At 34.3% G+C, this 27,433-nt stretch overlaps 1 protein-coding gene across 2 annotated transcripts in view; it reads left to right on the plus strand.

Moving 5' to 3' along the window:
* Nucleotides 1-27,433, plus strand: part of ANKRD26 (ankyrin repeat domain containing 26) — an 86,476-nt gene that overhangs the window by 44,980 nt on the left and 14,063 nt on the right. Inside the window, exons 18-29 of one of the 2 annotated variants that reach the window (XM_069458924.1) lie at nucleotides 4,345-4,515; nucleotides 6,299-6,332; nucleotides 6,621-6,762; nucleotides 10,032-10,245; nucleotides 11,592-11,775; nucleotides 12,314-12,451; nucleotides 13,862-14,818; nucleotides 16,881-17,033; nucleotides 20,235-20,305; nucleotides 20,642-20,732; nucleotides 24,592-24,704; nucleotides 26,944-27,073. In XM_069458924.1, the coding sequence (XP_069315025.1) occupies nucleotides 4,345-4,515; nucleotides 6,299-6,332; nucleotides 6,621-6,762; nucleotides 10,032-10,245; nucleotides 11,592-11,775; nucleotides 12,314-12,451; nucleotides 13,862-14,818; nucleotides 16,881-17,033; nucleotides 20,235-20,305; nucleotides 20,642-20,732; nucleotides 24,592-24,704; nucleotides 26,944-27,073 (2,398 nt within the window). The remainder of the gene's footprint in view (nucleotides 1-4,344; nucleotides 4,516-6,298; nucleotides 6,333-6,620; nucleotides 6,763-10,031; nucleotides 10,246-11,591; nucleotides 11,776-12,313; nucleotides 12,452-13,861; nucleotides 14,819-16,880; nucleotides 17,034-20,234; nucleotides 20,306-20,641; nucleotides 20,733-24,591; nucleotides 24,705-26,943; nucleotides 27,074-27,433) is intronic. The other variant, XM_069458925.1, reaches the window with a different exon arrangement.

Here is a 27,433-nt window from a genome sequence, read left to right on the forward strand (position 1 = left end):
ATTTTCACTTTTTTTTAAAATTTATTTATTTTTTTTTTTTTGAGACAGAGTCTCACTCTTTTGCCCTAGCTAGAGTGCCGTGGCGTCAGCCTAGCTTACAGCAACCTCAGACTCCTGGGTTTAAGCAATCCTCCTGCCTCAGCCTCCCAAGTAGCTGGGACTATAGGCATGCGCCACCATGCCTGGCTCATTTTTCTACACATATATATGTACATATATATATATATATATATATTTTGGCTGTCCATATAATTTCTTTCTATTTTTAGTAGAGATGGGGTCTCGCCCTTGTCAGGCTGGTCTCGAACTCCTAAGCTCAAACAATCTGCCCACCTCGGCCTCCCAGAGTGCTAGGATTACAGGCGTGAGCCACCGCGCCCGGCCTGATTTTCACTTTACTAAATCTAGACATAATTTCTTAGACCTCATTTTATTGAACCTATCAGCAATATTTGACCCCATGGAAAACTCTCTCCTCCATAACTGTTTCTTCACTTGGCTTTCAGGATGTCACTCACTCACCTGGTGTTTCCTCCTGCCTTTGTAGTCCATCCTTCCCAGTCTCTGGTTTGCGTGCTTCTCCTCATCTCCCCTTTTTACACATTGATGTGTCCCCGGGCTCAGTCCTCGATCTTGTTTCTCATGACTTTTACTACCTTGCATATGCTAATGATTTCCAAATTTATATGTCCAGCCGAGATCTCCCTCCTTAATTCCAGACCTATGTATCATACTGTCTACTTGATGTCTCTCTTTGGTTAGCTGTTGGGTATCACAGATTTAATCAAGTCCAAAATTGAGCTACTGATGTTCTTCCTCATGCCTCCCCCTCATCCCTCCCCCTCAGGCAGTCTTTCCTACTTGTGTTAATGGCAACTCTGCCAGTTGCTCTGTCAGAAACCTTGGTGCCATCCTTGTCTCTCTCTCTGTCTCTCTCTGACACCTGACACCTAATCTGTCAGCAAATCTTGGTTGTCATCAGATCTGCCTTCAAAATATATCCAGAAGCAAGTCACATCTGCTGTGTCCAGGCCACCACCATCCGTTGTCTAGAGGAGTGCAATAGACTGCAAATTGGGTTTCTTGTTTCTTCTTCTTTTTAAAATCCTTTTATCATCAATTCTTCACCCGGTGGACCTATTAAAGCATAAGTCAGATTATGTCATTCCTCTGCTTAAAATCTTCTAATTGCCTCCCATTTCACTCAGAGTATAATTCAGTTTTTCCTAATACCTAAAAGGCAGTACATGTGTGACTTAAACTTCTATTTTTCTATCCCTTTTGCTCTGTTGCAGCCACACTGAACTTCTCACTGTTCCTTAAAAACTCCAGGCTCACACCTGTACTTGGCAGTTCTCTCTGTCCAGAATGCTTTCCCTCAGGGATCCTGCCGGCTTGCTCCCTCCATTCCTTTAGTTCTTTACTTAAAAGCCGCTTTCTCAGCAAGGCCTTTTCTGGCCATCCTAATATGTCCACCAACCTTCCCCTCCAGTACATAAAAATTTCATTTTCCTGCTTTAGTTTTTCTCCCTTAACATACTGTATAGTATTATTTTGTTTATTTTTTTGTGTTTCCACTTCATTCTCGTTAGTAGGATTTTTGTCTGTTCACTGCCATATCCTCAGTGCCTAGAAGAGGGCCTAGATCTTACTCAGTAAATACTTGTTAAATGAGTGAATGGAGTTTACCCTAAACATTAGACTAGTTCTCACCGATAAAACAGTTTGACATGGGTTCATTCTGTCAATTTTACCTGGCCGTTATATGCATTTTTTTGGAGTCTGTTGGCTCTTTCTAATACTCTATATTCTCTATATTAATGTTTTTCCATTTAGGGAGAAAAACCCAATATTGTGGTTATTCATTATTTATTCTTACACTGGTAATTATGATAGTTTTAATTATGGTAAGATGGATCCAAGGAATTATAAACTTCATTTGTATTTTATTAAGAAAAATCCAATATAAGGATGGTAAATTGAATCGACTTAAAAAATTCTTTCCAGGGCCAGGCACGATGGCTCATACCTGTAATCCTAGCACTCTGGGAGGCTGAGGTGGGAGGATTGTTTGAGGTCAGGAGTTCGAGACCAGCCTGAGCAAGAGCAAGACCCTGTCTCTACTAAAAATAGAAAAAAATAGCTTGGTGTGGTGGCGTGTGCCTGTAGTCTCAGCTATTTGGGAGGCTGAGGCAGGAAGATCACTCGTCCCTAGGAATTTGAGGTTGCAGTGAGCTATGATTGTGCCACCACCATATTCCAGCCAGGGTGACAGAGAGAGACTCTATCTCAAAAAAATAAAAATAAATAAATAAATAAAAATTATTGCCAAAGGATTAAAGACACACTTCGAATGTCTTACTTTCTAGGGTAAGAGAGCTGGTTGGGCCCAGGCTCTTGTGACAGAGCAGCTACTGATCTTATATGGGGTTTGGGGAAGAGTGGAGTTTAATAACTGTCAGACTTTCAGAAGCATAGGTGGGTTGACATCATCTGTAGCAGTGTGGCTGAGTGACTGTTGTTGCTTGCTTGGCACTCCCAGGCGTGTTTATTGCAGCGAGTTTGGCTGCCTGGCTGGCTTTCAGAAGCAAGCTGCTCTCATTGGTTGGTGAGTGAGGCCAGTGGTCACTGATGGATTGACTAGATTTAAAACTGGGTCTGGGTGGCTCACTGCTACCGTGGCTACAGATCGTCCTTTCTGAAGTTTGAGGCAATTTTAACCAGATGTTTTCTGTTTAAAAGTTGCCTTCTTCCAAGCAAGAAATTGGGATGGAAGAAAATAAATAAATAAATAAATAAAAATAAATAATAAAAAAAATAAAAGTTGCCTCCCATCAAGTATGTTCAAAATGAAAAATATTTCCTATTCTAGAACTATAGACTTATTTTTGAAGTTTGGGTGAAGAGAAATTGTTCAGTAATTGCTGTCAGGAAGATCTCCCCCCAACCTTGTCTTTAAAAGATGTTTAGTCTTAACCAGAAGAGTTATCTACATAATTTTGCTTTTTTGTAATTTGTTAGTTTATTTATTATTTATTATTTATTTATTTATTTTGGTATTTTAAGGGGCTCATCTCAACTCCTAACATAATAATCTCCAGTGCGAAATTTCAGTCTCTGAAAATTTATGTAGGTATATGATAGTAATATTCTTATGTATGTATTTGTTTTATAAAAAAGTAATTATAATTTTCTACTGGTAAATCCAGCGTTTTATATTAGGATTAGGTACTAGGCTAAAAGTGTTCAAAAGTTACCAAATTATTTCATATTCAAACAAAATCATATCGAATCAGAATATTGCTATTCTTTTTTTTTTTTTTTTTTTTTATTTCATCTTGTTATGGGGGATACAGAATTGCAGGTTACATACGTTGCTCCTGTACCGCCTTTCCCCCTAAGTCAGAGCTCCAGGCGTGTCTGTTCCCCAGGTCGTGCACATTACACCCATCATGAGGTATATATCCCTCCCTTCCCCACCCCCCCTTCCTGAGTCAGCACCTTCAAGTGTTACCACTCCCCAAACGGTGCGCAATGCACTCATTGTGTAGGCATACCCCCATCCCCTCCCCCACCCCCCACCTCAGTCTGGTATCCAATTGGTGTCGTTCCCAGATTTGTATTTAGGTGATGATCAGGGAAACCAATTTTCTGGTGAGTACAGAATATTGCTATTCTTGAACTATATAATGACATATACATATTTTAAAAGTAAGATTTTCCCTCTGCATTTTCACAGTTTCATCTTTCATGTAATATATACCTCATGCTATTTTAAAAACCTCATTTAAATTAAACATTAGTATATTTAAAAACAAAAACATAGCACAAATCTAATTATTACTCCCATGTCTAGGAGTCAGTGCTCACAGGCGGTGAGCACCAGCCTTTTAGTGTAGCATTCAAGTTTAGTGTAGCATTCATCTCTCGTGATTTGCTTCCATGTATTTTACACTCTTCCTTTCAAGTTCCTAGGAAATGCCCAGATGCCATGTGCCTAATCTCGGTGTTCGTATTCTGTTCTCTAAGTAGTATGATTTTCTTCTACTTCCGGCCTGGGGAGCTCCTCTTATATTTTGCCTTTTCTGTAAAGCCTGCCTTGTGCTCAGGTAGAACTTTTCATAGATCTTCTCTTATGTATCACACTGTAGCGTAAGTGTATTTTTACCTTTTTTGAAGCAGAGAATATACATTTCTTTATATGTTGTTGGTACTTCATAACTGTTTTTTGAATTGACACATGAATTGAGATGGGGAAGTGTTGGAGTTTTACAAAAATTGTTTTTTTATTCTTTGTCAGTATAATCATTAGAAAACATTTGCTTTTTTATGTATTGTTTAAAGTAGCGGTCCTGCCTTGCACATGAAGGAAGTAAGGAAAAATGATAATGAAAAATGGACCTCGAAAGAATCTGTGATGTCACCAATGTTTGAGAAGGCCAATTTACTAACTGGTGCTCTGCCGCCGGGGAATGATGACAGCAGTTTGAGTGAGCTAGATGAAGATGAAGGAAGGTAACATGTATAAGTTCTTTATTTTCCCTGTGAAGGAATGTTAGCAGTTCATGCTTTTTCTGGAAATAGAACAGTGTAATCTGCCAAAGCTCGAGAGGCTCAAGTATATCAATGCTGTTGAAAGATTAAGATGAGGACTGGGACTTCGACAAGGAGCAGTTTCAAAATGGTTGCCATGGAACCCTGACTGTAGTGGATAAACAGACGACTCTTGAGAGAATTTTTACTGGGAAAGGCAGTGGAGAAATGGGTGATAAATTATGAAGAATATGAGATTCAGAGGAGTTTTCTTTTTTTATTTTAATATAGAATCTTCTATAGTATGTTTTCATACTGTTGGGAATTGTCCAGTAGAGGATATGTTTATTAAATTTAATTGTGTTTGTGTGTCTAAGCATTAGAAAACTTGATACATTAGTTTTTTAAAGATTTATAGTAAACTAGTTGTCCTTAGAACATGTATAGTTTCATGCATTCCTGTATAGTTTTATGGTAAGGAGGTAGTTCATTCAGAATTAGTTTGGAAATGGAATCTCCTAATGTAACTGAACATACAAATGACCTAAAAAGTAAACTATCATACATAGATTTTTAAAAATAATGTAATAATAAGCAAACACTTAGGTCATACTGAATAGAATTTAAACATTTCTTGATGATTGTATGTATTACAATATCTTTGACAGTAGCATCATGAATATCTATGATTTGGGTAGATACTCTAAAGTATCAGGTGTATCATCTCAAGAGTTTAGATTCTGGGGAGAAGGGGAGGATTTCGTTTATATACAACAGAAAAGCAAACTATTAAATATCACGGATTACTACTTTTGGATTGTAACTTTGGATTATAAAGTTCTGAAGTACAAAAACCAGGTTTCCCTGTAACAACAGTGTCGTCAGGTATTGTGTGCTCAACAAATATTTGTTGAATGCGTGAATAAACAGGTGAATACACGACTGAATGTGTGTTTATGAATTTCTCCACCATAAATAAAATTTTAATTTATTGAATGTAGGCTTCCAAAATTGATTAGGTATAAGAGTAAAGCCTTTTATTTTACAAAAATATTTGCAGGATTTAGAAATTATTGTTTATAATTATAGCCAGAAATGACATGATAAAATGGATTCATCCGCTATCATGTAACTCATAACTTATAAACACTTGCAAATAAGTATTACTTTCACAACATATTGTGAAATGCATGTTTTGGAACCAAAACCTATTATGTTACCTACCTCACAGAATTGAGAGGATTAAAATGAGTTTAACACGTCTACAGTGCTAAGGATGACATAAAGTAACTACATAGTAAGTTCTGAAAAAGCTAGACCTAATATCATCATTAAGAAAGGACATAGGTAATATTTTCCAAATAGTAGTTTTTAGTGCCAGTAAAAACTTGTTTTTATTGAAAAGGACAATAACAACAACAAAAAAATCTGGCATATTTATTTCTATCAAATAATGTAAATAACATTATGTTTTTCCTTTTGCTGTGACTGTCAGAAAGCTTGATCAAATTTAATTCTTTGTTATGATGTTATTAATAGTATGTTTTCTTTGTTCCTTAATGTTACTTTTTCTGTTTGTAGTTTAATCCCCCTTGTAGAAAATTATTGTATTTTAAGTTACCTGTAAAATAATTGCCTGTAAACTTTATGAATAGGAGAAATATATAACAAATTCATAGATTTTTGTATAAAAAAACAATAGTTTTAGATATTTTTTTTTTTACATATTTACTATTACCCTGAAAGGAATTGTTTGTTTTTTTAGGCCTGCAAAGAAAACATCTAATGAAAAGAACAAGGTATTGTAAAACATAAATTGCCAAAAATGTTATTGTTAAAAAATACACTATAAGAGATAAAGTGAAAAAATAGAGAATCTTTTTCTGCAAAGACATTTACTTTGAAAAAGTGATTAAGATGCAAGCAGTAGCCATTGATAAAGGTAACCTTTTAACAAAACATAGTTCCTTTAAGAAATACCTGTGCTTTTGATCATATAAAAAGATGGATAATAACTACTTCTGTACACCTAGTATGTGCAATAAATATTTTGGGGATGTTTTGAAACAATGTTGTTTATTTTGTAGGGCAAAAACCAAATACATTCGATGGATGACCTTGATGACTTAACTCGGTCATCTGAAACAGCCTCAGAGGATTGTGAGTTGCCTTACTCGAATTATAAGAATACTATGTTGCTCATTGAACAACTTGGAATGGATTGTAAAGGTAGGACCACTGCATAAATGTAAGACCTTCATATGTATTCTACAGTAATGTATGCACACATTGCTTAGCACTGCACCATAGAACACCGAAGTGTTACAGTGATGTTCATTTCAGAAATATTCTTTATGTTAAAATACAGTGAGAACTGCTGTATATTGTGTACTCTCAGCCAAGGAGCTGTGATAATTCCACTGTAAATGGCACTCCCACGCTTTTTGTTGACTCTGCTTCTCTCCTGTGCCTTTACCCCAGGTCAGGTTACCATTATGTCCCCCCTGGAATACGGCAGTAACCTTAGAACTGTTTTCCCTGCTACCTCACTTCCCAAAACCATGGCCCACTCTGCAGCCATATCCTGTACTTTAAAAAATTCAGATCTGACCATGTTACCCCCTTGTTTAAAAGCCAGCTATCACTTCTCATTGCTAGAAGGTTAAAGATCTCAGTCCTCTAGCTTTGTCCTGCATCATTTCATACCCTTCTTTCTCTCTGTGTCCCAGCCACTGTCTTAGTTGTTTGTTCCCGCAATCAGTAGCTTTAGTGAGGTGTAACAGATATATGATAAACTGCACATAGATAAAACGCACGATTTGTCAAATGTATATGCATGAGAAACCGTCACCATAATCAAGATAGTTAACATATCCATCACCCACAACAGTCTCCTCAGGCTCCTTTACATTGCCTTGTTAAGAAATGGCTAAATTGGTTTCCAGAGTATTTGTACTATTTTCCATTCCCATCAGCAGCATGTAATAGTTCCAGTTGCTCTGTATCATCACAAACACTTAGTATTATCATTGTTTTTTTATTTTTAGTCGTTATGATGGCTGTGTATTTTGCATATCATCATGGTTTTAATGTGCATCACTCCAATGACTAACAATGTGGAGCATCTTCCCATGTGCCTATTTGTCATCTATACATCTTCTTTCATGAACTGTCTTTTCACATATTTTGCCATTTAAAAAATTAGGTTGTTTGTTTTCCTATTTGTTGGGTTTTAAGAGTTCTTTATATATTCTGTGTAGTATTCCTTTATTTACTATATTTTTTTTTTGAGACAGAGTCTCACTTTGTTGCCCAGGCTAGAGTGAGTGCCGTGGCGTCAGCCTAGCTCACAGCAACCTCAGACTCCTGGGCTCAAGCGATCCTCCTGCCTCAGCCTCCCGAGTAGCTGGGACTACAGGCATGCGCCACTATGCCCGGCTAATTTTTCTATATATATATTTTTAGTTGTCCATATAATTTCTTTCTATTTTTAGTAGAGACAGGGTCTCGCTCTTGCTCAGGCTGGTCTCGAACTCCTGACCTTGAGCGATCCACCCGCCTCGGCCTCCCAGAGTGCTAGGATTACAGGCGTGAGCCACCGCGCCCGGCCTATTTACTATACTTTTTGCAGGCATTTTTTTTCTTAGTTTGTAGGCTGACTTTTCATTCTCTTCATAGTATATTTTGAAGAGCAGACTTTGTTATTTTGATGAAGTCTAATTTGTTTGTTCAATTGTGGATTTTGCTTTTTGTGTCACATCTAAGAAATCTTTGCCTAGCACTAGGTCATAGAGACTTTCTCCTATGCTTTCTTCTATATGTTTTATAGTTTTAGGTCTTTCATTTAGATCTATGATCCATTTTGAATTCATTTTTGTTTATGGTGTGAAGTATGGATTCAAGTTCATTTTTTGGATATAGAGATAAAATAGTTCCAGCACTGTATGTTGAAAGGCTGTCTGTTCTCACTACATTGCCATTGTGCCTTTGTCAAAAATAAGTTGGCTGTGTATATGTGGGTCTATTTCTGGAATGTCTGTTGTGTTCTATTGATCTGCAGGTGTTTGTTGAATTAATAATAAGGGTTTTGTCCTGGTAAACCCATTGTCTAAGTCGAAAATCTGTTTAATACCCCAATGAGCCCTTCTTAAAGTCGAAAAATCATAATTTGAACCATTTTAAGTTGGGGACCATCTGTATTTGGCTTTCTTTCTTTATACAGGTTGAGCATCCCTAATCCAAACATCCAAAATCTGAAATGCTCCAAAATCCAAAACTTTTGAGTGCCAACATGACACCACATGTGAAAAATTCCACGTCCTACCTCACGTACACAAACTTTGTTTCATGTACAAAATTATTAAAAGTATTGTCTAAAATTACCTTCAGCCTATGTGTATAAGATGTATATGAAACATAAGTGATTTTCATGTCTAGTCTTGGGTCCCATCTCCAAGATGTCTCATTATCTATATGCAGATATTCTAAAATCTGAAAAAAATCCACAATCTGAAACACTTTTGGTCCAAAGCATTTAGATAAGGGATATTCAACCTGTACCAGTATCACACTCTTTTGATTACTATAGATTTATAATAATTGTTGAAATCAACCCTCTAATTTTGTTCTTTTTCAGAGTTATTTTTGCTATTTTAGATCCATTGCATGTCCGCATGAATTTTAGAATCAGCATGTCAATTTTTTAAAAAGCCTGCTGGCCTGCTGGGGTGGGAATTAGATTGGGATTGTTTTGAATCTATAATTTGGGGAGAATTGATATCTTAATAATAACAAATCTTTCCACTCCTTAACAAAGTGTATCTCTCCATTTATATAGGTTGTATTAAATTTTCTCTGTAATATTATATAGTTTTTAGTGTATAGTTTTTTCCATATTTTATCAGATGTATCTGTATTTCATTATTTAAAATTAAAAAAATTTTTAAGAGACAAGAGTCTCACTCTGTCACTCAGGCTAGAGTGCAGTGGGGCGATCACAAGTCACTGCAACCTCCCACACCTGGGCTCACATGATCCTTCTATCTCAGCCTCCTGCACCTGACTAATTTTTAAAAAAATTTTTGGAGGGATGGGATCTTGCTGTGTTCCCCAGGCTGGTCTTGAACTCCTAGCTTCAAGCAATCCTACCACTTCAGCCGCCCAGGTGCTGGGAGGGATTATAGGTGTGAGCCACCGAGTCCAGCATGTATTTCATTTTTTTGATGAAGTTATAAGTGAAATTTTTAAAATTTTAATTTGATTGTTTATTGCTATTATACAGATATACAGTTTTTGTTGGTTACTACACTTTAAGCTAACCAAGATCAGAGGTCCTGTTTATTTTATCTGCAGAGTTTAGTATAATGTCTTCCACATTGTACATACTCAATATATATTTGTTCAGTGTGTGAATGAGTGAATATTAAAATATACAGTCCTTTATATCTAGAAAGTACTCATATTAATATGTTTTATTTCTTTTTTTCTCTCTGGTACAGATTCTGTTAGCCTTTTGAAAATCCAGGATGCAGTTCTTTCATGTGAAAGATTAATGGAACTTAAAAAAAATCACTGTGAACAACTTAAAATAAAAATTAAAAAAATGGAAAATAAGGTTAGTGTCCTACAGAAGGAGCTATCTGAAACAAAAGAAATCAAATCACAGTTAGAACATCAAAAAGTTGAACTGGAACGAGAACTCTGCAGTTTGAGGTATGATATCCCAGTTTTAAAAAATGTTTGAACTATCTACTTTCCTAAAAATATGTAGCAGAATTTTTGTATTGCTGATTTACCTTCTTGGGTTTAATAGAGGAGAAAACTTCTTAGTCCTGTGGAATGTGAAATTCTTAGAAGGAAATAACCTAACAGGTTCTTACCTGTGAATACTTCCAATAATTAAATACATATATTTGTGTAAGTCATTGTTTTAATGGTTATATGGAAGTCCACCATATGGAATTTTCATTTATTTAAGGCATTGAATTTTGGGTTTTTAAAACTTTTTGTATTATAATTAATGCTATAAGGAACATCTTTTATGCAAATCATTTTCTACATTTCTAAGTATTTACTTTGAATAATCTCTTCAGTATAGAATTACCTGATTAAAATATAGGAACCTTTTTAAAAGGTCTTTGATCAATATTTTAAAATTATTCTCAAGAAAGTTTATATTAACTTATAATTCCACCAAGAGAATATGAAATGGCTATTTTTCTGAACCCAGAATAATTTTTAGAAAAAATTTATACAAATTCATTCTTAATATACATAGAACAAAAATCAAAGTGGAAAGTGATTGATGATTAGTTTACTCAGCATCTTTCTCTCCTACACAGATAAAAGTAGTTCAAAGCTCTAATGTTGAAAACACATATTATTCTTTTTGTTTAATTAAATATTAAATCCTGTCTTGTTCCAAAAGGGATTTTATAGAATACATAGTAATCAACAAGATAAGTTGAAAGTAAGTTCCTAAAAAAGAAACATAGAAAGTGTGTGGTAACAGATGTTAGATTTAGCCTAATCTTGAATTATAGTAATCTGCAGATATATGTGGTATGAAAGACATCTGAAGGTGCTATCTTACACTGTAAATTATTTTTAGAGATATCTGCAATATTTCATGAAGATGAAGATTTCTAGAGAATTTACAAACTTGTTTATAAACAATATTCTTCTTTTTAACCTAGTTAATTCTAAATGATCTGTTCTAATTGAGGTATAATTATGACCGTGTGGGAGAAAAAAGTAGTTTTCAACTTGCCACTTTACTGAATAATTTCCAGTATCCCTTTCTATAATATTTCCTGGAGTTACTAGTAACAGAAACTTATGAATTAGCAGAATGTTCTTTCATCACTACTTTTATAGTATATATGTCCTTTGGAAGAGATTGACATGAGAAATTAAAAACCTAAGAACTAGAAAAGAAAAATATTCAAGAACATAGAAATTTTATTAGGATCATAAACCAACATATGAAGAACAAGATCACATAATGAACTCTTTATTGTCTAACAAAACAAATTTTAAGTAAGTATATTTAACTGCAGATTTACCTTAAAACAAGAAGAAGAGAAGAGAAGAAATGCTGATATGTTGTATGAGAAAAATAGGGAACAGTTGAGAAGAAAAGAAGAGCAATATAGGAAAGAAGTTGAAGCGAAACAACAACTTGAACTCACTCTCAGAACGCTAGATATGGAATTGAGGACTGTAAGAAATAATTTGGATCAGGTAAATCAATCTTTGGTAAAAAATTTATAATTCTAACTTTATTTCATCAATATTACTTACCCTTTTGATTTAATATATATTATTTCAGTTTAAAACAAAAATATTATCTCATCTTAAAAATTTACTATAACATTAATAGCTAAAATTATTTATTATAAATCCTGTCATCTCATACATGCTCAGTATATGTTTTCTGAATGAAGGAATGGAAAATAAGTTGAATTTAATCACTAATATAAATGTTAATTTAGGCATTTTTATGTTAAAATACAGGCTAGTTTTAAAATTATAATGAAACTAAAATGTTTTGTAAAGAAATTTTATATGGCAATACTATATCTGACTGTATTTAAGAACTGTTTCTGCTTTTCGATGAATTTACCTGTAATTTACGCAGTTAAATTTCTTGAGGAATAAAAATACTTGTGTTTTAATAGGCTACTTCTTTTTAATAGATTTTTTTAAGGGTTCTGCTCTTAATTAACCTTTTAGACATTTTTTTCAATGCTATTAGATCAAAAAGTTAATGTATCTGTAGGTAGTACAAGAGCGAGATGACACTCAGAGGCAACTTTCTCGAGAACAGAATGCCAGAATATTACAAGATGGGATTCTGACGAATCACCTTTGCAAACAAAAGGAGATAGAAATGGCTCAAAAGAAAATGAATTCTGAGGTATTTTCTTAGTCGTTTTCAAGTATGTGTGACTCTATATTTGTATGTGTATATATTTAAAAACGCAACTATATGCATGTAGAGGATTTTTAAACTGTGTATGTATCTGTATATATATTTTAGGGTTGGTGGTGGAGGTGGCATTATGGGCCCATTGGATGAATAATGTTCTTAATTCAACTCCATTTGTACAGTCAAGTAGTGACATTCACAGTGGCCTCATTCAAAGGAAAAGTTTTTAATATTTTCCATGAGAATTGATGATCTTTCCATAATCTCAAAGCCCTTGCTACTAATAGTAAATGTTCTAGTTTTTGGAAGTAATTTGATCCTCTAGATATATTAATGGAGAGATTAATTTATTACTCCCACCAATAGGTAAGGTGGAAAAGTACAAGCCAGCTCAGAGACCATATTCTGGATTTCATTTTCCTCTATTTTGAGATGAGTTAACAGTTTGCTCCAAGTAGTAACTTACTTTAGTACAAAGAGCTTTGGAAAACCATGATATGCCATAAATATACATAGTGATAATTTATTGATAAGTATTTTATTCCTAGTAAAATAGTTCAGTGTATTTCCCCCTATTTCACATTTATTACTGTTTTAAACATTATGAGAAAGAAATAAAAGTTATTATAATAACAATCTCATGATTTTCTAAGAAGAGCTCTATAACTTTTATCTTAATTACCATTAGTGTTTTGAAATAAAAGGCTTCTTTTGTATGTATATGTTTACACCAGAGAAGTAACTGTGATTTGGTGGAGGAGCACTAGAAATAGAGTCAGAAGACTTGGGGAAAATCCTGCAGATTGCTTACATTTTTAACCTCTCCTTTTCAGAATGAGTTCCTTGATGTATCTAGAAGTGCTTGGTACATTGCCAGATTTATCAATAAATATAATTCTTATAACTGACTATAAAAATGTTAGAAAAGTGGAATATCTATAGAATATTTTTAGGAAAAGGGAACTTAGAACTTTGGGAAATTTCATCTACCCAAATATTAATATATGCAGAGCTAAGGGTCTTACTATGGGGTATTATGTAGGTTAGATATCAGAATATAAACCCAGTTTTTTAACATAGTCAAATTTATTAATCTTTTATTTTATACCTTTGATTTTATTGTAATTCAGAGAAAAACATTTCCAATTCTGAGATTCTTAAAAATTCTGTAGTGGTTTATTTATTACATTCAGTGACTCATTGTCTTCAAATAAATTTTTGAACTCTTGGGAGTTCTGTAAGGTTTGAGGTTTTGATACAATGATTTTTCCATTTGTTTATGCACTTATTACAACCCTTTTATTGTATAAATGTACAGGTTATTCTTTAATTTCAGAGGAAATTATGATATGTCATTTTACTTGAATGCTAGCTAAAAGTTTCCTTTGTTTTACTTAGGTTTCTCATAGTCATGAAAAAGAAGAAGACCTGTTGCATAAAAATCACATGTTGCAGGATGAAATTGCCATGCTAAGACTGGAAATAGACACGATAAAAATTCAGAACCAGGAAAAGGAAAAGAAATATTTTGAGGATATTGAAATTGTGAAACAAAAGAATGAGGACCTTCAAAAGACTATAAAACTGAATGAGGAAACATTAACAAAAACAATATCCCAGTACAGTGCACAACTTAGTGTTCTGACAGCTGAGAATACAATGCTGAATTCTAAACTGGAAAATGAAAAACAAACTAAGGAAAGACTGGAAACAGAAGTTGAATCCTACCGTTCTAGACTGACTGCTGCTATACATGATTGTGATCAAAGTCAGACATCAAAAAGAGACGTAGAACTTGCTTTCCAGAGAGCAAGAGAGGAGTGGTTTCGATTACAGGACAAAATGAATTTTGATGTGTCTAACCTAAAAGATAACAATGAGATTCTTTCTCAACAACTTTCTAAAACTGAAAGCAAATTCAATAGCCTAGAAATTGAGCTCCATCACACAAGAGATGCTCTCAGAGAAAAGACTTTGGTTTTAGAACGTGTACAAAGAGACCTTAGCCAAACACAGAGTCAAATGAAGGAAATTGAACAAATGTATCAAAATGAACAAGGTAAAGTGAGTAAATACATTGGAAAGCAGGAATCTGTAGAGGAGAGATTATCTCAACTACAAAGTGAAAATATGCTGCTTCGACAGCAACTGGATGATGCTCAGAACAAAGCTGATAATAAAGAAAAGACAGTAATTAATATCCAGGACCAATTTCATGCTATAGTCAAAAAACTTGAAGCTGAGAGTGAAAAGCAAAGTCTTCTGCTAGAAGAAAGAAATAAAGAGTTAATCAATGAATGTAATCATTTGAAAGAAAGACAGTATCAATATGAAAATGAGAAAGCAGAAAGAGAAGTAAGTATCAAGAAAGAAATATTTTTCAGACTTCCTGAAGGAAAATTTAAAGTAATATTTGGTTATGTAGAAATGTTGAATTAGTTGAATATAAAAATAAATAGATGATAAATGTGTTTACTGTATCAGCTTAGAAACATACCTTGTTTCCACCAAATGAAAGTTAGAGCTGGCCGGGCGAGGTGGCTCACGCCTGTAATCCTAGCACTCCGGGAGGCCGAGATGGGTGGATTGTTTGAGCTCAGGAGTTCGAGACCAGCCTGAGCAAGAGTGAGACCCCATCTCTACTAAAAATAGAAAGAAATTATATGGACAACTAAAAATATATACAGAAAAAATCAGCTGGGCATGGTGGCACATGCCTGTGATCCCAGCTACTCGGCAGGCTGAGACAGTAGGATTGCTTGAGCCCAGGAGTTTGAGGTTGCTGTGAGCTAGGCTAATGCCATGGGACTCACTCTAGCCCGGGCAACAGAGTGAGACTCTGTCTCAAAAAAAAAAGAAAGAAAGAAAGAGCTGACAGATACTTTTTACTTTGCATAAAAACATAATGTCACCTATGAAATAAATTTTAAGAGGTTAAATTACAAATTGTTAATAGATGTAGACTAATATTAATAGTGTAGTCTTATACTCCTGAAATAATTTTCTTTTTGAAACAGAGTCTCATTCTGTTGCCTGGGCTAGAGTGTGGTGGCATCAGCCTAGCTTGCTACAACCTAAAACTCCTGGGCTCAAGTGATCCTCCTGTCTCAGCCTCTGGAGCAGCTGGGACTACAGGTACACGCCACCACGCCCAGCTAATTTTTTGTAGAGACAGGGTATCCCTCTTGCTCAGGCTGGTCTCAAACTCCTAATCTCAAGTGATCTTCCCGCTTCAGCCTTCCAGAGTGCTAGGATTACAAGTGTGAGCCACCGCTCCTGGCTTGAAATAAGAATTTTAATGTCTTTATGTTGGTACATTTTAAGACCATGATGAAGCAGATAGACAGAAATGCTTATACCTGAAATGAGTATTTCAAAATTAAGATTCAATTAAGTGGGTTACTGTGACAGTTAATTCCAGATTTCCCAGATGAACTAAATTGTATTGCTGTATCTTGTAATACTTTTCCTTCAGTGGCTTTTTATATATTTTAGTTGGTATAATTTTGCTTTTTCTTGTGAATTTGACTTAAATCTGAAAAATATTTCAATCTCAATTTATGTATTCTTACAAGACTTCTCAATTCCTTAAAGGGATCTACCTTTTATTAAATCATAATTTGGGACACGTGGTGAATTTTAGCAAAACCATATTTGATATAATCTTCTCACTGGTATCTATAATTTACCATGAATTTCTTTACAAATAATTTGCTTGTAATTTTTATTTCAAGGCTCAATAACTACCATTTGTATATAACTTTGTCCACGACAAAGATAGCTGTAGTTATCTGTGATTTATTACTAATAGTTTGGCATTGGGTTTCCATTTTCAGACTAATGAGGCTGTCAGGATTCTTGCATAGTGGGAATGGAGTAAGTAGGGGGGAGAGTTGTAGAAGTTGAGGGCAGGGAGGGTAGGGAGGGAGGATACTTAGGGCCTTTAGGGCCATTGGAATTTTGCTTTTATTCTGAGATAGGAATCTACTGGAAGGATTTGAGCATGTGGTTGAATATGAAATATATCAAGAACTGTGAGGTTGTTTTGAGCTTCTAATAAAACAGAGGGAAAACATTTCACAGTGCAGAATTTACCACCACCAGTCCCCCCGGTATCCCCATTTCTTTTTGAGACTTCAGTAGGTCGTTAAGCATTGCAGATTCATCAAGAGACAAATGAATAATGGGCTGAATCTGTTGTCTAAATAACAGAATACTGATTCGACAGGAAGATAACACCTTCTGTGTCCTTCACTGAATTCAGTGATAAACAGGAATGTGTACACATGAGGAAAAGAAGGTGAACTGATGTATATGGTGCTGTTTTTCAAATTATATATGTTAGAGTTAAACATTATTGACATAATTTAATAATAAGGTGATTTATAAAATGAGTAACAAAAAATTATCTTATCAGGTAGTTGTGAGACAACTTCAACAAGAACTGGCTGATACCCTAAAAAAACAGTCTATGTCAGAGGCTTCCCTAGAGGTTACATCGCGTTATCGCCTTAATTTAGAAGATGAGACACAGGATTTAAAGAAGAAATTAGGTCAAATCAGAAGTCAAGTACGTATGAAATCCTAACATGTCATGTAGAATAACATGTCAACAATTAATCTACAGCCGGTTCAATAATATAAAGTGTTTTAGGATATTACAGTTTTCTTTTTTATTTTCATTATAGTTACTCTTATTACAATTTTGTTATCTTTATAGTGCACTTATTTCTTAAACTTTCACTTTTCTATTTTTTCTTATAATTACATACATGTTTTCTTATTAATATTTACCATTAGGAAAGTTGAGAATTATGTATCATTTCTCAGAGACTTTTTTCTTGTTAAACAGTAGCTTTTAGTGATTTCTCTGTTGCCATGGTAAGGCAAGCCAGGTTGAGTCAGAGGATAATGTTTAATTGAATGTTCCAGAAAATTATCTTTTTTTTTTTTTAATTTCAGAATATTACAGGGGCACAAACATTTTGGTTACATAAATTACTTTTATACCCTTTGAGTCAAAGTTGTAAGTGTGCCCATCACTCAGATAGTGTGCATTGTACCCGTTAGGTGTGAATTTCCCCATCCCCTCCTCTCCCCTCCCACCTGCTTGATTTCCAATGAATGTTATTTCCATATGTACACGTAAATATTGATCAATTTGTCTTTTTTCTTATCTTTACTTTTGTGAATGGATATAGAATATATATTTATTTCATGGATTTCAGATTAACTTATACAGGAAGGCCATTATACTGTCTTTTAAAATGCATATGTTTTTGGTTAATTTACAAACTATTTAATAAGTTGAGGCATTTCCTTCATTTTCCTTTCATTTTAAATATATTGTAAAAGCATAGAAATATTCAGATCATATATAGTATTAATATGTACCTACAAAATGGAGAATTAAAATTATCTAGATCTTGCCATTGGACTTTTAAAAACAAGTTTATTGAGATATAATTCACATACTATCCCATTCACCCATTTAAAGTATACGACTCACTGTCTCTTAGTGTATTCACAGAGCTCTGTAACCATCACCACAAGCAATTTCAGAACATTTCCATCACCCTGAAAAGAAACCCTGCATCCCTCAGCTGTCACCACCACCCTCCATCCCTCCCATGTCCCTCCACCTTCCCTAGTCCTAGGCAACCACCACATACTGTGTGTCTCCATAGATTTGTCTGTTCTGGACAGTTCATATAGATGGCATCATACAGTATGTAGTCCTTTATGATTGGCTCATTTTACTTAGCGTAATGTTTTCAGGGTTCATTCATCTTGCAGCGCGTATCAGTACTTCATTTCTTTTTATTGTCAAATAATATTTTATCGTACAGCTCTACCAGCTATGTATTCATCAGCTGATGACCTCTAGGTTGTTTCTACTTTTTGGCTATTATGAGTAATGCTGCTATGAACATTCATTTACAAGTTACTGTGTGGACATATATTTCTATTTCCCTGCCATTGGATCTTATCCTCAGAGTTAATTGTGCTGATATCATCATCTCTCTGCCTGACTCATGCTGTCCTTCCTGCCACTTCTGTGTCTGTTCTTCTGGCTTCATTCATCCAGACTGATGCACAATTTCCCCTTCTTTATAAAGCTCCGTCTCACTGTTCTCTCTTGCACCTTACACTTCAGTGCTTGTTGTCTAGTCTGTGCAGAACAATTGAGCCCTTAATTTTATGTTGCTTTTATTTTTTTATGAAAGATAATCTTGTATAATTATAAATTCACCCAAGGGAAGAATAGTATCTGATATGCGTGTCATTTATCCTTTTTAAATTAAAAATATTTTAGCCTAAGAATTGTTAGGATGAAATTAAATACTTTGTACCATACTAATGATTTCTTCTTTGAGATATTGGCATATTAAGCTTTTATTCTAAATGTATTTTAAGCAATTAAATGTAAAATTAAAACCACTTAATCTAATAGAGGAGAATTATTCAATCACAGTCTTATCCTTTTCTCACAATGAAAAAAAAAATCTAAATCTACCTTCCTTCATTACGTAGCTCCAACTGAAATTTATAGATTGATACCACTTTACCCACTGAAAAGCTCCGAGTGTCTATCTTTTCTGATCTGCCATACTGCATAACCTTAACCTGCTCATCAGAGTGCTTGTTGAAGCAGCCCAACTTAAACAATTTCTGGAAATGAATTGATTCAGGAACCTTGATTTAGCAATGGAGTCCAATATTTCAGGTCACTGGCTTTTGCCTGCCTCTGATGGTCACATAAGTTCTGTATTACTCAATCCAGGAAGTGCTCTGTGCATTGCGGTATGTGATCATTGCCCACCTAGTAGAGAGAGAAAGTAAGCTATAAATTACTATAAGTGGACAAAAGTACTGTTAACTAGTGGAATTAGTGAGAGTCTTATGAAGTACTGGGGATGTATTGGGGCCTCAGGCTGCCCATTCGCTGCCATTTTTGGTGGTATGAAGAGTGATTCAGTGCAACTGTAGGAGGCCACTTTCACTGGCATGCCACCTGCCTAAAATATAAAAATAATAATGCTAATAGCAAATATTATATGTAGCTCACTATGGGCAACACACTCTTCAAAGTACTTTGCAAATATTCCCCAGTTTAATGTTCCTGATGTCCCAGTGAAGTAGATACCATTATTCTCTCCATTTTACGGATGAACAAACTGAGACACAGAAAGTTTATTTGCTCAAGGTCACACAGCGAGGAACTGGTGAAGCTGGGATTCAGAACCAGGTCTTCTGGCTTCTGTGTAGATTCTGCTTCTCAAACTATTTCATGAAACATGGTTGTCACCTAATATGTCATGATGTAAATTTTAACTTTTATAATCACTGGCATAGCCATGGTCACTCATATATAATTATTTAAAATCATAGTTGATGTGGTGGTACTTGGGATTCAAAAATATACATGCTTACCATAATTTCCCATCTTCCCCTATGTTAACAATTTTGTAAATTTGAGAATCTGATAAAATACAATTTGAGAACAAGAATAATGTGTTTTAGCCTGAGAGCAAGGTTGGTAAACTTTTTTGTAAAGGGCCAGATATATTATTTTAGGCTTTGTGAGCCATGAGATCCCTGTTGCAACGATTCAGTTCTGCAGTTACAGCACAACAGTAGCCAAAACAGTGTGCACTTGGAAAGGGTGTGGCTGGCTGGGTTCCAATATAATTTAGTTACCAAAACTGGTGATGAGCAGATTTGTACTTGATTATTAGTAAAGTGGGTTTTTTTTAATTCTTTGTTTTAGTTGGAAGAAGCACGGGATCAACACGCAGAGGCTGTAAGATGTGCCGAGAAGACGCAGGATCACATGCAAAAGTACAATTTAAAGCAGCACATAGAATAACTTGAGTATTTATAAAGCAAATAAGCAGTGTAGTATGAGAATTGTATCAGTTATGACAATAAGTACATCTCTGTGAAGGCAAGGGAAAATTTCAGCTTTAAACTATTTTGAAATGCACAATTTTTGTACATTAACCCTCTATTTTGTGTTATCTACAAAACAGCTAGAATATGATACAGTTACCAAATTACCTACTTTTCAAATCCTTAAGAATTTGTGTAATTACACTTTCAGATGTTTGTTTAAAAATTACATGATATTTTAAAAATTTATCTGTGAGAATAATTATTTTAAAATATACGTTTTAGGCTTGAAAAAGAAAATTCCAAGTTAAAAGTTACAATCAAAAAGCAAGCGGACAAAATTGAGCGGCTGCAGAAAAACTTAAGTGCAAGTTCAGTAAGTCAATATCTTAATTTCTGTCGTACTGAAAATTTTATTTCTCTAGTAGTGCAGGTTGCGTATCCCTTATCCAAAATGCTTGCAACCAAAACTGTTTCAGATTTTGGATTTTTGTGGATTCTGGAATATTTTTATATATATAATAAAGTATCTTGGGGATGGGACTAAGTCTAAACACAAAATTTATGTTTTGTATATACCTTATGCACATAGCCTGAAGGTAATTTTATACAATGTTCTGCAATAATTTTATGCATGAAACAAAGTTTTTACTGTGTTTTCACTGTGACTTGTCACCTGAGATCAGATGTGGAGTTTTCCACTTGTTGGCATCATGTATGCCCTCAAAAAGTTTAAGATTTTGGAGCATTTTGGATTTCACAGTTTCAGATTAGGTATGCTCAACCCGTGGTATACATGTTCCTCGATTTATGATGGGGTTACATCCCAACAAAATCATTATATTAATAAGTTGAAAATATCATAAGAAGAAAATGCATTTAATATACCTAATCTACCGAACATCATAGCTTAGCCTAGCCTACCTTAAACATGCTTACAACACTTTAGCCTATAGTCGGTAAGATCATCTAACACAAAGTCTGTCTTATAATAAAGTATCAAATATCTCATGTACCACATATTCACAATTTCTCACTAGCCTGAGAAAAGACCAAGAATAAAAATTCAAAATTCAAAATACATTGAAATTGTGATGGTTTCAAATTATTACAGAGTCAAACAATTTTTTAAGTTGAACCATTATAAGTGTGTCGAAGTTACAATGGTTTCACACCATTGAAAAGTCAAAAAATTGTAGGTCAGACCATCATAAGTTGGGAACTATTTATATATAAGAATACTTTAGACAATATAAAAAGTCTCATTGACAAAAATATTTATTGCTTTCATGCTGATAATACTTGCTACTTGTAGTGCAAGTCTTCTTGATTTTATGGAAGAAATTGAGTTAATTCATGAAATTAATGATTTTGGTGGCAAGATTTTAATAAAAAAATTACAATACACCAAAAACAGTACTTTATTTATTTATTGTTTTTAGAGACAGGGTATCACTCCGTTCCCCAGGCTGGGTGGAGCACAATGGCATGATCATAGCTCACTGCAGTCTCAAAACCCTGGGCTAAAGCCATTCTCCTGCCTCATCCTCCTGAGTAGCTAGGAGTATAGGCATGTGCCACCATGCCTGGATAGGTTTTAAAATTGTTTGTAGAGACAGGATGTCAGTATGTTGCCCAGGCTGGTCTCAAACTCCTGGCCTCAAATGATCCTCCCACCTCAGCCTCACAAAGTGCTGGGATTACAGGAATGAGCCACTGAGCCAGGCCTAGTATTTTATGTGTGTCATATTTTGTTTATCCATTCATTCATAGATAGACATTTGGGTCATTTCCAACTTTTGGCTATTGTGAATAATGCTAGTATGGACATTGGTGCACAGCTGTTTGAGTCCCTGCTCATATTTTATAATACCTTATAAAACTCTAGGAAGAAATTTGAGTAATGATTTGATCTAGAATTGTGAATTTTTCTTATAATCTAAATCCTTCAGTGAGATTTTGACAATGAATTGCTTTTAAGATTGTAAGTTGTATTCTCCATCAAGAATGAGAAACAAGTTCATTTTACAAGCATTTTTCCCCCGAAGGAATGTCTTTCTCTCTTTAGATTTTAAAAATGAAAAGAGATACCAGTGAAAAAGTAGAAATGGGTGGCTCCAGCAGGACATGACGGAGTTATATAGTACTCTTAGCAATGCAGATTCAGAAACTAGTTGGTTTTTTCCACTCAGCTGTGTTCATCAGCCTTTCAAAGACTTCACAGTCCAATCTCAGAAAAGATTGACGTGTATTCTAGGATACCAGTTTTTTGATGTATAGTGAAAACTATATAACTGTTTACCAAGCAGAACAGGATTCCCCTGTCATTCATGCTTTCCTTTGTAGGAATGAATATCAGAAGATTGCACTGTGAATACTAAATTGGAGCACTCAGGTATGCTCCTACTAACTAGTTTCTTTAAGTCAATTCTATACGGATATACCTATCGGGCGAACCACAACATTGTTGTTGACGCCCTCGTGGCCAAGGAAACATTGAAAAGTTTTTTTTTCTAGGCTTCATATAAATTATTACCATTTTATTAGAATTCTTTTCATACAAGTGACATAACAATATATTGATAAGGAGTCTTCTGTGAATTACAGTGCCAGGATACATTTGCTTGCATGTATGTCAGACATGAATATATTAAGATATGAAAATTGGAAAATTTGCGTTAATAAATTCCCATAGAAATGAGTTAGAAATGTGGCTTAGAATTGTTAGCCACTTTGAAGTCCACCAGGTGAATCAAACATTTCAGAAGAAACAGCTTTCAGCCAACTCAGTCAATACCCTTAACTTCCTCCAGAGGTTCTCATCTCATGAATTCCTAAGCCAGAGACTGCCTGGGTTAAGATAGTTGAAGGATACAATTTTGAGGTGAAGAATCTGAATTGGGAAGAGAAGAGAACTGTAGTTGACACAAGCCTCCAAATGATATAGTTGAGTGTGCATCTGAAAGAAACTTTACAGTAAGACTGTGGACAAGGAAATTATTCACAAGAAAACAAAGGCCAACAATTGATAATCTGACCCTTGTGCATTATAAAAAAAAAAAGGACAAAGGATTCCTACGAATGAGGGTACCCCCCCAGGATTAGAAAATAACACAACTTTTCAAAATAACATCAGTAGGAATCAAACATGAAATGTAGACCAGTAGCTGTATACACAAGAAATGGTTGACAAGTGTGTGGTTGATTATATCGTCAGTGAGAAGTGAACTAGAAGGAGGAGCCCTCAGTAAAGAGGTCAGGGCTGGAAAGGTAGATAAGGGAATCTGGGTTGAAACCCTGAGCTTTTTAAGGAGCTCTGAGGGAATTTAAAAAGAGGAATAGCGAGAGATGGGACTAAACATCGGGGTGCTGCATTTAGAAATGCAGTGGGTCAGAGGAGCAGAGAGCAGGGTGTGGTCAGTGCTGGCAGTTGGTGCTGAGAAGTAAAGCAGATTAAGGACTAAAGATTAGGGCCGTCATGGCCCTCAGAGTTTTTTTATTGGAATTATGGATTAAAAATCAGATTTTGGTATAAAAAAAACAGAAGTGAAGTGATGAAAAGTGGTGAAAAAGTAGATCTCTGGATGAGACCATTATTAAAAAATATTGGAATCCAATGGAAGGGGAGAAATAGGATGACAGAAAAGCCACAAGAATTAGGCAAAAGTTGTCTTTTTATTTATTATAGAGAAGACTTAAACTTTATTTAAAAAGAAATGGTTATTAAGACAGGAAAAACTGAAACCCGTGGAAGAATGTTTACAGAGAATGAGGGTTTTTAGCTCATCCTCAAGTCAGGTGACAATCAAAAATGTAATAGGGACCAGATGGGAATTTTCCAAAAATTGTCTTAGGAAGATATAACAAAATCTGGACTATCTTAAACTATTGCTGACGATGTTACTAGGGCATCTTTGAAAACTAAAATATAAGCATAACTACTCTTCTAAAAATTTTTCGTTAACACTTAGTATTTTATGTATAAAAACCTAACTACTTTTTTCAAATAAATTTTGGGATTTTTAAATTCCAGAAAAAATAATAAGAGTATGAATCATTTTGAGCTTTTTAAAGAAATGTTATTAATTTGAAATCTGTCCTTATTGGCATCAGATTTATAAATTTTATAAATCTGTCCAAACACATATTCATGAACTGATGAGAAATAATATATTTAAGAAAGGAAAGTATCTCTAGATTTTTAAACATAATTAAAAAAATTTTTTTTTTCAAAGTGTGAGGATGAAAAAGAAGAATTAAAGAAACTTACTGAGTTAAAACAATCTCTGGAGTATAACTTGGATCAAGAAATGAAGAAAAATGATGAATTAGAAAAAGAATTATCTGGGTAAGATTTTAATATTTTAGATCATTTCATCTATTAATTCATTTAACTATAATTTTACTTTATTAAAACCTAAATGTAAATTCATTCTATATCTGCATTTTTATAAATAAATTATTCCATTTAAAAATTTATTTCAGGAACTCACAACACAATCTGAAACTGTTTTCCAGTGGCCAAAATAACACACTCTAATGATTTTGAAAACAATAATGACAATGCCTTTTGCATATAATGCCAACTGTACTCTTTTTATCATCTACTTTGAGTTTTTCTTTCTGAAGATATTTTAACCTGTTTTTGGTAATCTTTCCTTATTTTGATAGTGTCCTTCCTTTCAGCATTCAAATCCTTTAATGTCCAAATACCTGTGTGTCATTCTTTAACAACATCGAAAATTGTCTTGATTTAATTACATGTTCTTTCTGCCTCTTTTTTAAAAATTATAAAATATATCATTGAAATTTACTTATTTTCTGTATCTCCCATATATACGTGAAGTATACATGCTATTAAACTTCTGTTTGTTTTAAAATATTATGTATATATCTCTCATACATATAAAAATACATGTATGACTTAAAGAAGGAAAAATAAAAGGAACGCTTTTCTTTCTACAACCCAGATTTAAAAAATGGAATGTTTCCCAGTGCCTTGGAGGCCCCCACCATGGCTGCTTTTTCTTTTATTTCAGAATGTTACGGGGGTACAAATATTTTGGTTACATGAATTGCTTTTGTACAGTTTGAGTCAAAGTTGTGTGTTCATCACCCGGATAGTCTGTATTATACCCGTTAGGAGTGACTTTACCCATCCCTTCCTCCCCTCTCTGCTTTTCTATTTATTTGCCAAGTACTTAAATATGTTTTCTGATTCTAATCAATATTTTTCTCTAATTGTCTTTGTTTACATATTTTTTTTTTCTTTCTTTCTTTTTTTTTTTTTTTTGAGACAAAGTCTTGCTCTGTTGCCCGGGCTAGAGTGCCGTGGCGTCAGCCTAGCTCACAGCAACCTCAAACTCCTGGGTTCAAGCAATCCTTCTGCCTCAGCCTCTGGTGTAGCTGGGACTACAAGCATGTGCCACCATGCCTGGCTAATTTTTTTCTATATATATTTTTATCTGTCCAGATCATTTCTTTCTATTTTTAGTAGAGACAGGGTCTTGCTCTTGCTCAGGCTGGTCTCAAACCCCTGACCTCTGTTTACATGGTTTTGCATCCCTTTCATTTTGTTAACACTGTGCTAGCAAATCTCTAGATCTCTTCTTAAAAGTCTTCAAGTTTTAGCACTTTATGTCCCTGCTTATTTCCTTCCTTTTAAGTCTCTGCCTGTATTCTTTTCCCCCTCAACTCAGACTTCAAAGATGTTGTCTTTCCTGTCTCTTTTCCTACGTCGAATGATCTCCTTGATGTTTTTCACGTGTAATTTCTTTTTTTTTTTTTTTATTTCAGCTTATTATGGGGTTACAAAAGTTCAGGTTATATATATTGTCCATGCCCCCCTATCCCCCCGAGTCTGAGCTTCAAGCATGTCCATTCCCTAGACAGTGCACATTGCACTCATCATGTAGGTATACACCCATCCCCGTCCCCACCCCCATCCCCCCCCCAGTCAGAACTTCAAGCATGACCATTCCCCAGACAGTGCACATCACACTCATCATGTAGGTATACACTCATCCCCTCCCCCCACCCCCACCTCAGTCCGATACCCAATTGGTGTTATTCCCAAATGTGCACTTAGGTGATGATCAGGGAAACCAATTTGCTGGTGAGTATATGTGATGCTTATTCATGTGTAATTTCTCTTGTTCTTATGGACTGTGGTCAACGGATATCAAAATATATTTTTGAAAAAAAAAATAAATATATTTTTGGATCTTTTTCAAATGTTTGTATATATGTATGCTTTTCTTTAGCTTGTATTGTATACTGATCTCTGGGTTATAGCTGATGTTTAATAATAGGTTAATGTTTTATATTAACATACTAAAATATAAATAATTTACTTATAAAAACTGTAGGGTTACAATATTAACTCTTTACCTGTCATGTGTCATAAAAATTTTCTTCATTTTATTTACCTAAGATTATAATGTTAGAATGTTTTGAAACAATGTTAGGTTGAAGCAAATGTGAGAGGATCATAATTTATAGATTTCTTTCTTTTATATGCCAGAACATATCTGTTTAAATAATTATTAAATATTTAATCTTAAAAAATTTGACTTACATTCCTGCAGATTTAAGAACCTCTTAAAAATGACAAGAAAGAAGTTAAATGAATATGAAAATGGAGAGTTTAGTGTCTATGAAGACTTAAAAACCAGTCAATTTGAAACGGATATCCAGATTAATAAGCTAAAACACAAGGTAATTGTTAATCAGTTTTGGAACCAAAAAAAATCACTTAATTTTGGAAAATATAAATCAGTGCTTTGAGCAGTGAAATAAAGATTTTTCTTTTAATTTATGGACTTGATACTAATGAAAATGATAGCTTTTTACTGTATCATTTTTCGATAAAATGGCATACTGTTGATTCTCTTATGACTTGAAGCCTGGCCAGTGATCTAATGGCAGTACACCATCACCTGATCCAAAATCTCTAGTACCAAATCAATTCTTTTGGTAACAGCTTTATTGAGATTTAATTAACATACCATGCAATTCACGCATTTAAAGTGTATAATTCAGTGGCTTTTAGTACATTCACTGGATTATGCAGTCATA

This window comes from Eulemur rufifrons, chromosome 25 (genome assembly GCF_041146395.1).
Source record: "Eulemur rufifrons isolate Redbay chromosome 25, OSU_ERuf_1, whole genome shotgun sequence".
In the NCBI taxonomy this organism is placed as follows: domain Eukaryota; kingdom Metazoa; phylum Chordata; class Mammalia; order Primates; family Lemuridae; genus Eulemur; species Eulemur rufifrons.